Source organism: Lutra lutra, chromosome 4 (assembly GCF_902655055.1).
Source record: "Lutra lutra chromosome 4, mLutLut1.2, whole genome shotgun sequence".
Lineage (NCBI taxonomy): Eukaryota > Metazoa > Chordata > Mammalia > Carnivora > Mustelidae > Lutra > Lutra lutra.
In genome coordinates, this window is record NC_062281.1 from 180241633 (window position 1) to 180253486 (window position 11854).

The following is an 11854-nucleotide window of genomic DNA, read 5'->3' on the forward strand; positions in this document are numbered from 1 at the left end:
AAACTAATGGCCTTGTCCTGGAGTTCACCTATTGAACTAGTTGAAGCTACCCCTCCCACTTAGCAAATGTGGCTCTGGTGATGCCTTCCCCCACCTCCCAAAGATCCCTGGTGTAAATTATGCTTTAATATATAGCAGACAAATTGCAAGGGTCTTACAACTTGGGAGGAATTTTTGTTTTCTATAAACCTCAATCACCTTAAAATGTAGAAGGGGAGAGGCAGGTAATTAGTCCTGCTGTATTTGACTTGATAATGAATCAGAAGCTTAGTTTCCGTGAAGTATTCTGTGGCCTTTTACAGTTAAATCTGCTGGGGGGGTGGGTGGGTCATAATACAGTATGTCCGTCAGCACATTCATTGCCTCTTAAAAACCAAATGTCCTTCCATTTTTCAGTTGGGTTAATTTACGTGCATTCTAAGAGTAAATGTTAAAGATAGTCATAACAATTTTTTATGAAATACAATTTAGCCACTGGGGGGAGGGAAGAAGCAATTTTATTTTTTAATTTCATGCTAAATTCACATATGTACATTAAGTACTATGTAAACTTGAATTTAGGTTAGCATTATTTGACTTGGAGCAATATCACCTCATCTCAGTTCATTGGAGAACTACAGCCTGGCCCTTCTGCTTTAAAAGGTCAAAAAGTTACCTAATCGGAATAGGGCACTTACAATCAAATTTTAAATTGACTCTCCCACACACATTTGTAATTTACTGTGTTAGCTGTTCTATTTAGGTAAAACATGTTGTCAAGGTTATTACACAAGAAATTACATCTTTTGCATAAATGGTCCCCTGGGTTGCACTTAGACTAGTAACAAAAAATATACTGACAAACACTAAACTATATTTGTTATAGATTACAAAAGTTATTGAAAGCCAGAATGAATCTTTAAGGTTGGAGGGACCCTTTAATAGTTAATCTTTGGGCTTAAGGAAGAAAAAATTAAACAGTCCCATACTGCATTTCACATCTCTTAAAAATAGGAAGTGTTTTAGCAGCTTAAAACCTTTACAGTTATATAAAACTTATTACACTAGGATTTACTTTGAAATATAGTTTACAACTAGATCAATTATACATACACTGGCACTTTAGCACAAGGGCAAACTTTGTAACAAATTATTTTGGACCTTTAAAATCAGGCCATAGTATAAAAAGAGTCCATGGTCTTACATTCAGCAAATTCATACTAAAATACTCTATTTTTGTAAGATAAATGCCAACAAAACTTTACATATGCTACAAGTTTATTACATATATTTACATGGCTCTTTCCTAGGTACTTAAAACTTTCACATTATACAGCTCCCCACTTTTAAGTTTTATAGGGAATGATTTTGAGACCAGATCACTGTCAGAATAGCTTATGCAATGCTATAGTATAAAAATGTATTCTGAAAGCTACTCAGTAACCACCAAATACTGTTTCTGTAAAAACAGGTTTTGGTGCATTAGTTAGCCGACCTACTGCATGAAAGAAATGGCCACTGGGTATATGGTCTCATTCTAAATAATTGGAAAGCCTCTAGTGCCCTTTCCACATTCCACCAGCATACAGTTCACTAAAATGCAACTATTCGCTAAGAAAAATTCACATTTTTTGGCAGTGCATCAGGTTGTTGGCATATTACTGGTTTGGATGTTTCTAGGACTTCAAACTGTCAAATATTCAACTACCTTTCAATCCTTACATGTGTTTTAACTTGGATGCTCATAAGCAGATTGACTAGCTTTCAACAAGTAAATCTGATACTCTTAGTTATTTCTGCCCAACAAACAACAGGAAAAGTTGATTACCATTCCCCAAACCTGAATTTGACAGGTTTAAGAGTTACGCAGTTGAGAACAAAGTATCAATGTACAATTATCAATAATTTAATTTTAAGTTGCACTGATACTACCATTACATCACAGTGCACACAACATGTAAAATAGATAAGATGATGTCTAATTATATTTTCTACGTGAGCAGTTTTACAAATAGAATAATTCCCTAGTGAATTTGGCCTGAAACAATGGACAACTACCTTGAAATATAACTAAATTTAAACATTAGTATTTTATCTTATTTTATACCTGTACTTTAAGTAAGGTTTTAAGTTGAAATGTCATTATCTCCTTATCAGAAGGATTAAAGGAGACTGGAACCCAGTGGCTTGGTGGTTTAGGAAGAACACTTGGTGATGGTGGCTCACTAAACTTGGCTCCAGCATAGTTCTGATTAGTTTGAGACTTAAAAAGTAAGCTAGGACTTGATAAGCCAGAGTTCCAGTTTTGATTATTTGGAAAATTTTTGTTCTTCCCCCCATTTTGCATGGCCTGCCGTGCAGCTGCTGATGAGGTGTAAGTATGTCCTCTTTCTTTTTTCTTATGAACAATCTTCATTTGGGAATTCTGATCCTTGGTCTTCTGTCTATTAAGCTGTTGCTGGTTCTTACTAACGTTTCTTGATTGAGGGGCTGGAATGTTGTACCTCTCTCCACCACCCATCTTCAGCTTCTTTGTCACCTACAAGTAAATGGAAATAAAATACTTAGCAAAATCCCAGTAAGAAAAGTTCAAAAATTTAAGAAAGTTCTGTAGCCCCAACTTGTAACTCCAGAAATCATTTTGGAAAGACTCAAAACTGCTATCCAACTGCTTTAATAACTTCACCGTATGTTCACACTTAATTATGTGCATAGCCTTTATTACCTTCTTAAGAAAGCTTATCTGCAAATGTGAATAAACACGTGAAAAATAAAGACAATTGGCTAAGGTTAAAAGGATAAGACATCCTTATAAAATTATAAAGATAATTTTATACCTTTCAGTCTGTTTCTCGGATTGCAGGATTTCCACTACCTGTCCCCTTCCTTGCTGCCAAGCCCAGGATAATAGATGTTGCTTTCTGCTAGATCCTTTCCTTTGTCTCAATACAGAAGTTTTCATGGGCCGATCTGCTGAGTTCAGCCTAGGAGCTGAGGCCAACATCTGAGTCTCCTCAGCACACAAGTTTGAGAGAAGTCCTAGCTAGAAAAGAAAAGATTATTACTTCATTACTTCAAAAAACACGGGGAAAGTGATCGCTTATATTTACTACGGAAATACAGTTAAGAATGGCTACTTCCTGAACTAATAAGATGGAAAATAATCTGGTAACTGTCGTCTTTAAGAACTTTTCTCGGCCTTGCGATCCAGGAATGGGGGCGGTGGAACGGGAGTCCCAGTGCACAACGAGTTTTTTTTTTTCCCCCGGGGGAAGTTTTCAAAGTCTCACACGGATTTTGTCACTAAAACGTTCAAACCGGGGAACCATTAGCTTTTACAGCCATCCCAAGAAACGGGCTAAAAATGAGTTTCCTTAAGAGACGTTTTAAAAATCTTTTCCGAAATTTCCCATCTTGCGACACAGCACGTATCCTTTTTCGAAAAGCCTTCTCTCCCAACACGTCTACGTCATAGAAAGTGTCTCCTTTAGTTATGAACTCTCAACTCCTCCCCATTTTGAAGTTTTCACAGGCCATAACCTAAGCCGATTTTCATCTAAAATATACCCAAGAATGCCTCTTTACAGTGAGCATTATACATCCCAGGTTTCATTTACTATCCCAAGAAATCATTTACCAACAAATACGCCCTCTTTTTGGAAGGGTTAAGGGCCTTGCACACTTATCTTAACAGCCCCTGAGTCATTCACCGCGCGAGCCCAGAAAGTTCGGGTCTTCCGACGGGGCCTGGCTTCCGAAAAGCCCACCGTTCTCGAGCCCGGCCGGGGTGCTCCCCGGCCCCCCGCGCCCGACGCGGTTTCCGGGATCTCGCCTCCGCTCGCCTCCTTCCCCCAACAATGGGGAGTGCGGCCGCCAACATGGCCGCTCCCGCGGCGCCGCTGCCACTCACCGACTTCAAACTCGGACGGCGGCGGCTCCTGCTCGGCGTCGAAGCCCCCCTCCCTTTCCAGGGAGAGACGAGGCACGGAACGAACAAAGCCCACGGGCACCGAGGAGCTAGCTGCTGACCACCTCTGCCTCCCGACCCGACCTCCTCCTTCCGCCTCTACCGACAAAATGGAGGTGGCGACGAGCGCCGAAGCGGGGCCGAGAGGCACGGCGGCCAATCAACAGCGGCCGACGCGCCGCCCGGCCAATGATACGCGCGCCACCGCCTGTTGCTGGGGCCGGCGGGGACGAGGGAGGCGAGCTTGTGGCCCGGGGTTTGAAATCCTCCCGGAGAGGAGCATGTCGGGAACAACTGCTGCGGTCCTGCCCTCCGCCAGCCGGTCCCCGGACGCGCCCGTCCCGCTGCCCCGGGCCCCGCTGGGTGCGGCGGCGCCCGCGACCCCCCGGCCACGTCTTGGCCACGCGCGCTCGGCGCCCGGGAAGGGGCGTCAGCCCGGGCGCTCGGCGCGCGGGTCCTGCGGCACTGAGAGACCCCGACTGGTCCCCAGCCCCCCGGGGGCTTTACCGAAGCGGCCTCGGTTCCCGACTTGGGTTCGCTGGGCCGCGTGACCAGTTTTTAAAGCCGAAAGATGTGCGCCAAAGTTGCCTCCCGAGGCCTGGCCTCTGCGCACTTTGCTCCTGACGCTCCTCTCATTCTCCTCGGTCGCGAGAACTTCTTTGCAATCCCCAAAGCTTGCGGTTCCCTCTCGTGTCCCCGACCCCCGCCCCAAAACTTTACGAAGTGGCCTCCCCTGTGAAGGCGTTTCCCACACACGCGCGGATCAAGTCAGTCAGTCCCCGCTGTGTCCCCACGGGCCCTTAACTACAGTGAGAGCCCTTCATCGTCTCGCATGGTAACTGCTGGTGTCCCTATTTGTCACCCCTCTTCCCCACCAGGACCACCACACCCTCAAGGGGCGAGGCCGGGTTTTATTTTTCTGAATACAGTGTCCCGTACATTGTAAGTGCGCAAGAAAAGTTTGTTGAAAAGAACCGGGGCTCCCTGATGCCCCTTTCCGCCCAGTTGTAAGTGGGGAGGGGGAGTAAAGCTGTAGCTCCGTTGATGATGCCGGCGAGGTGTAGAGAAGAGGGAAAGGACAACTTCTTTGAGGTAAATGGATAAGCGACCCAAAATGAGTGTTTTAAAAGAGAACGCCAAAGTCTATGAACGTGGAACGTGTTCACTGCAGAATTTATATATACTGTTTATAGGTCCCACATAATTCGTTATTTAATCTGCAGTTTTTTCTTTCCATCATCCCCCACTTCTGTGTCTTTCTGGCCACGGACCTTATGTTTTCTTAAAAAAAAAAAAAAAAAAAACTTCCTTAAGCGACTGAATTTTAAAAGAGAAGTTTGTTAATCAAATTAATTTGGTGAAATATATAGAAGATATATTTTTGAGCATGGGGCTTTCTGGTGCTAATCATATTATAGTCAAATAAGATGTGTATAATAAGCACCTGCTAGCTTACTGAAAATGTGATCTGTTTCCTAAAAACTCCAGAAGCTGGCTTAGACATCAGATAGTAGCCAGGATGTATTTAATTAATGAGTTCAAGACTTTAACTTCGGAAAAGACCCTTACTGTGAATTTTTTTTTTTAATATAATGGTGTGGTTTCAGTCTGAGCACTTTTTTTCTAATTTTTTTTTTAATAGCAGAGATTTATGAAGTGCCAAGTGTTTATCACTGCATTTTACATATTCTATCTGGTTGGATACTTGTATGAAAGTGTATTTTATCTCTAAATGTTTCTTTTTTACTCAAATTCGAATAGCCAACATATAGTACCTCATTAGTTTATATGCAGAGTTGTTATTCATCAGTTTCATATAACATCCAGTGCTCCTCATGTCACATGACCTCCTGAATACCCATCACCCAGTTGCCCCATTCCCCCCCCAACCTCCCCTCCAACAACCCTATTGGTTTCCCATAGTTAAGAGTCTCCCATGGTTTGTCTCCTTCTCTGATTTCTTCCCATTAAGTTTTCCCTCCCTTCCCCTATGATCCTCTGTGCTGTTTCTTATATTCCACGTATGAATGAAATATGAAATTGTCTTTCTCTGATTGACTTATTTTGCTCAGCATAATACCCTCTAGTTCCGCCTACAACGATGTAAATGGCAAGAGTTCATCCTTTTTGGTGGCTGAGTAATATTTCATCACACACACACACACACACCCACATCTTCTTACCATTCATCTGTCACTGGGTATCTGGGCCCTTTCCACAGTTTGGCTATTGGGGACGTTGCTGCTGTAAACATTGGGGTGCACGTGCCCCTTCAGATCACTACATTTATATCTTTGTGGTATCTAGTAGTGCAATTGCTGAGTCATATGGTATCTTTATTTTTAACTTCTTTTTTTTTAAGATTTTATTTATTTATTTGACAGAAACCACAAGTAGGCAGAGAGGCAGGCAGAGAGAGAGGGGAGGCAGGCTCCCTGCTGAGCAGAGAGCCCAACGTGGGGCTCAATCTCAGGACTCTGAAATCATGACCTGAGCCAAAGGCAGAGGCTTCAACCCTCTGAACTACCCAGGCGCCCCTATTTTTAACTTCTTAAGGAATCGCCACACTGTTCTCCAAAGTGGCTGCACCAGCTTGCGTTCCCACGGGCAGGGTAAGAGGGTTCCTCTTTCTCCGCATCCTCACCAACACTTGTTGTTTCCTGACTTGTTAATTTTAGCCATTCTGATCAGTGTGAGGTGGTATCTCATTGTGGTTTTGATTTGTATTTCCATGATACTGAGTGATACTGAGCATTTTGTCATGTGTTTGATGGCCATTTGTCTGTCCTCTTTGGAGAAATGTCTGTTCTTGTCTTCTGTCCATTTTTGAACTAGATTATTTGTTTTGGGGGTGTTGAGTTTGGTAAGTTCTTTCTAGATCTTGGACACCAGCCCTTTATCTGATATGTCATTTGCAAATATCTTCTCCCATTTGGTAGGTCTAATTCTTTTTTATTCATATCATCCAAATATCAGTCAAATTCATCTCCACCACACTCCCTCCCCAACCTCCTTTCTCCCTACACCAGTTTGATTGTGTTAACTATTTATTTATTTTAGAGGGGGTGGTGGAGAGGGAGAGAGAAACTGAAGAGCAGCCTCCACACCCAGTGTGAGCCTGATACGGGGCTCAATCTCACGACCCTGAGATCATGATCTGAGCCCAAATCAGGAGGCCTACACTTAACAGACTGAGCCACACAGGCACCCAAAACAAAAAACAAAAACAACAAACAGAACCCACTTCACTGGCTCCAAATTGTATTACAGAATTCAGTCACCCTGCTCTCTGATTCTTACCTGTATAAACACACAGGTAGTATTTTGGACAGTTATCAACACACACAATATAGTGGGTACTTTCTCTGCCTTCCCCTTCCCTGTACCACATTGTTTTTTGCTGATCTGCACCAATGATGGGGTAGGTGCGATTTTGATCTCTACTGTGCAGATGAAAAATGTGAGGCCCATAAAATTTAAAGCTGAGAGCTACAAGCTAAGTCTTCAGAGCCCATGCTCCGTGTCCCCCTGAAGCATTTGTGTCTGAGTCCCCTCTGTCTTCCCCAGGGCCTGAAAGGTGCTCTGCCCAGGGCCCACACTGAATGGCTGTAGACGGGACTGGCAGAGCTGCTAGGGCGGTATGAAACCTCAGTTTCTGCCGGGTCAGAGTCTGGCTGCTCTCAGGAGAGCCCTCTTAAAGACTTTTACTATGTCCCAGACTCCCAGCAGCCTCCCAATACAGCTCCAGCTCAACCTTCATTAATATTTACCAAGCACTGGTAACACTCAGAACTGGGCAGCAGGGGCCAAAAACACACCCTCTTCAGGAGGTCGGATGCAGCCTCTGCCTAGCCCCTCCCTGCCGGTCTGTAAAGTCAGGGCCACCAACACAATGCAATTAGTGGTTCTCAGTTCAAAAAGGAAAGTGGTGATACAAAGAAACAGCTCTCAGGATATAAATCAGCTACCCATGTTGGGAGCCAAACTCATAATAAATGCGTGGGTGTTTAATACAAAACATTTATTTAACCAAGATTTATCTGGTGCCTTCTTTGAGGCAGGCAATCTGCCAAGCCCTGGGGCTACAGCAGTGAAAGAGGCTCCATCCCAGCCCTAAAAGAACTCAAAGGCTCTTCCCTTGACAATTTATCAGAGAAGAAAGCAGGGTGTCTGGAGAGATTCATTTCCTCAGTTCTTCCCCTGAGAGTCAAGGTCAGACAATGCCAATTGTCAACACAAAAATGAACCTGCTAACATTGCTACAGAGTTCGGGTTACAAACACTGTACCTGGCCTCCCTGGCATGGAGGGGGAAAGGAAAGGGATTTGCACACTCCCTAAAATCCTCTCCCAGGAGGATGCATTTTGAATTACATACCAGTGGGAGCCAAAATCAACAGAATCTTTTACATCAAGTTTACCTACCTAATGTGTAAGTACTAGTGGGACAAAAAGGTGTTTCAGAGAGTCTGGCTTTGCAGGATTGGCAAGGTGCAGGCTGATACTCGTTGTACTTTAAACCCCACGAGTGGCAAGGTAGTAAGGCAATCACACAGGTATGCCACACCTTTCAAGCATGTCTCTTTAGTCGGACCCACTGGCTTTCAGGCTGGATCACGCACCTCCCAGTTTGTCTAACTCAAGCTGGTTTGGTTATTGATCTGTGAATTCAGAGTACAACTTTGAATGCTGGCAGGCCCGTCAGTGGCTGGCTAATTTCAGTTAGGAGAAGCAAGTTCTCGGAACTTGCCAAGAAAGCAAAGTAGAACACCTGTCTGATGTTTTGATGTGCCTTGCGGCTCTAATCTTGTTGCCAGACTGGTATCGAAACACACACGCACCCCCTCCAACACACCCTGAATGTGTTTCCTGGGGAAGCATCTGCCGCGCGTTCCCCAGTTGCTCATACATTCCCAAGCCTTTGCAAGTCAGTCCTCGGCCATTACAGCCTATTCGGTGTAATCACTAAATGGGGTACAGGAAGTCAATGCTAAACTCCCACACTTCCTGTGACTCTGACCCAGGGCTTCTCAACCTCCGGGACCTTTAAAGGATTCTGAAGCATGGACTGCCACCCCAGAATCAGGATCTTTGAGGATGGCTGCTTGGGTGCTCCAACCCCAGCTAAAGGGTGGCAGAAGGCTTATTTTGAACTAAAAACACTTAAAAAACAGGTGCAAAAGGTCACTCTGACCTCCCCTCCCTTTTTCTTCCTGAAAACAAGAAAGAACATTCCCATGTGAAAGACATCCTCCCACACCAGGAGAGAAACATTCTTACCATCAGAGACGGGGGCGGAGGCCAAGAGAATTCCCTACAAACAGATCTGATTAAAATAACTCTTACCTTCCTTTAGATTCCCCACATATTTTAGTTACTTTTCCACAATTGTATCTCTTGTTCAACCTATTATAAAAGCATTTAGGCTTTGCCACTACTTTGGGTCTTCATGTCCTTATCACTTAAGATTTAGAAATATATCTGTGTGCTTGGGGCATCTGGGTGGCTCAGTGGGTTAAAGCCTCTGCCTTCAGCTCAGGTCATGATCTCAGGGTCCTGGGATCGAGCCCCGCATTGGGCTCTCTGCTCAGCAGGGAGCCTGCTTCCCCCCCTCTCTCTGCCTGCTTCTACACCTACTTGTGATCTCTGTCAAATAAACTGGAATCTTTAAAAAATAATATCTTTATATTATATATATTATATAAATAAAATCTTTTTAAAAAATCTTTAAAAAAAGAAAAAGAAATATATCTGTGTGCTTTTCTCCTGTTAATGTCTTCTATCAGTTTAATTCTCAGGCCAGAGACCCTAAGAAGGTAGAAATAAGGTTTCGCTTCCCCTACACAGCTCACTCTGTGTTGAGAACTACGGCTCTTAAGTTTTTCTAAGAGTAATCCCCTGATGTGGGAGTGTCTGTATGAAGAGGACCCGGTCTGTCCTCTGTAATCCTCAAAGGTAGTCATTATACCAAACAACCAGCAAAAAAATGAGCACCCAGAGTTATTTTAGATCACTTTTTTAAAGTGTTCATCACCCAGGTGGACACCCAGGGTCTACTCTCAGTTTCCTTGCTAGTCTGTTATCCAAGCTCTCCATTTCTTGGCCCGCTCCAACGTCTGAGCTCTCAGTACTTCAGGCCAAAAGCTGTGTGGACAGAAAGATGGGCAGCAACCTTGAGAAGAACAACCCGAACAGGTTCATGCTGGTAACCAGATTGATAACCAAAAGAAATCTGGAACACTTAATACTCACCGAAAAAAATAGTGGAACATGGGAGCCATCTAATTCTATTAAGACCATGACTATACCTGTCTCCCAACTATTCACACTCATGGCACGAAGAAGAGACTCGCTATCTTTAGGAATCATGGAAGGCTCTAAAGAGAATCCAATGAGATAAGAAGCCGATTCAAACTCCCACTGTGTTTTCTCACAATCGCTGAATTCCTGTAGACATTTTTCTCTTAATCTGCCTTCCATTGCAACACCTCACATTTTTAACATATTCCAAATCTACAATAGGGTTTTTCCACATCTATTATTACACTCAATCTTGGCATTAGTTCTACAGGATCAGCATTATTACCATTCTATAGGTGGAGAAACTGAGGCTCAGAGAGACTTGTCCAGTTAAGGTCTTCTATCTTAAACATTTTTTATTGGAGTGTGTCTTTTACATATGTGCATGTATTAACCGTAGAAAAGGCAGGTCAACAACAACCCCAAAAACAACAAAAATCACTCCATGTCTTACCTCCCAGAGACGAGGTTTTGAGGGAATGTCCTTCCAGTCTTTTTTCCATACCGAGAGGCAAGGTGTGGTGGGAAGAGCACAGACCCCAGAGCCTGCCCTGGGTCTCAGCTCTGCAGCTCACTAGCATATGATATCGGCAGGCTTTTCAACCTTTCAGCATGTTAATTTTTTCATCTGTCAAATGGGGATAATACCAGCGCCTAACAGCGTAAGGATTAAACAAATCAACATCTTTGAAGTCCTTAGAGCAAGTACTAAGAAAGCCCTCAATTACTAAGTTTTGAGGGTTTTATTTTCATAAAAGTGGTAATGATAATAAACAATACATATTCTTTTGTTCCCTGGCTCTTATTTTTCATGTTAAACTCAATATACTGTGAACCTGTTTCTGTGTATATATACCTACATACCTAGATCACTAATGGTATTTTTTTAAAAGATTTTATTTATTTATTTGGCAGAGAGAGGGGAAAGCAGGCTCCCCGCCAAGCAGAGAGCCTGATGCAGGGCTTGATCCCAGGACCCTGAGACCATGACCTGAGGCGAAGGCAGAGACTTAACCCACTAAGCCACCCAGGTGCCCCCACTAATGGTATTTTATGTTATGGCTTATCTGTCATTAATTTCACCATCCCCAACTGTTGTTTCCAGTTCTTTGCTATTACACGCTGAGCTGAATATCCTTATAGATAAATATAACTTTTCTTAAATAAATTTCCCTTAAACAAATTCCTAGAGGTAAAACTACCACGGTAACTTTATAGGTTAGGACTTTCGATTTAAACCCCCACCATTAGGGCATCAAAGTCAAGTCTCAGGCTTCTGGATCTACAGATAACTATTCTCCCTCCTGGTTATATATAGCTGCTTCTCTGACGCTGGATCTGTCAGAGGAGAGGGTGAATTAACATAGGAATGAATTACTCAAAAGAATTTTTAAAGTTTTGTTTTATGGACCACAAGTTATGTACTGCCCCCAGTTTTAAGAAATATACCTGTGGGCCAGCTCCTTTTCAGGGAAGCTTGATGCTAGTAAGATCTACTTACTGGGGGTGCCTGGGGGGCTCAGTGGGTTAAGCCTCTGCCTTTGGCTCAGGTCATGATCCCAGGGTCCTGGGATCGAGCCCCATATCGGGCTCTCTGCTCAGCAGCGAG

At 43.5% G+C, this 11854-nt stretch overlaps 1 protein-coding gene across 2 annotated transcripts; it reads right to left on the reverse strand.

Annotated features, from left to right (window-relative positions):
• Nucleotides 1-479: 479 nt before the first annotated feature.
• On the reverse strand, nucleotides 480-4070 carry PNRC2 (proline rich nuclear receptor coactivator 2). 2 transcript variants are annotated; one of them, XM_047724523.1, is made up of 3 exons: nucleotides 3890-4070; nucleotides 2817-3018; nucleotides 480-2518 (listed from the first exon to the last, which is right to left on the reverse strand). In XM_047724523.1, exon 3 carries the CDS (start codon nucleotides 2498-2500, stop codon nucleotides 2081-2083), a length of 420 nt encoding a protein of 139 aa, XP_047580479.1. In that variant the 5' UTR covers nucleotides 2501-2518; nucleotides 2817-3018; nucleotides 3890-4070; the 3' UTR covers nucleotides 480-2080. The 2 variants fall into 2 exon arrangements, with proteins under 2 accessions (XP_047580479.1, XP_047580478.1); XM_047724522.1 differs by having other exon boundaries at nucleotides 2817-3022; nucleotides 3890-4069.
• Nucleotides 4071-11854: the final 7784 nt, after the last annotated feature.

Coding starts and splice junctions, on each gene's coding strand:
- PNRC2 (XM_047724523.1), bottom strand. CDS start 2,500: ATGGGTGGTGGAGAGAGGTACAACATTCCAGCCCCTCAATCAAGAAAC.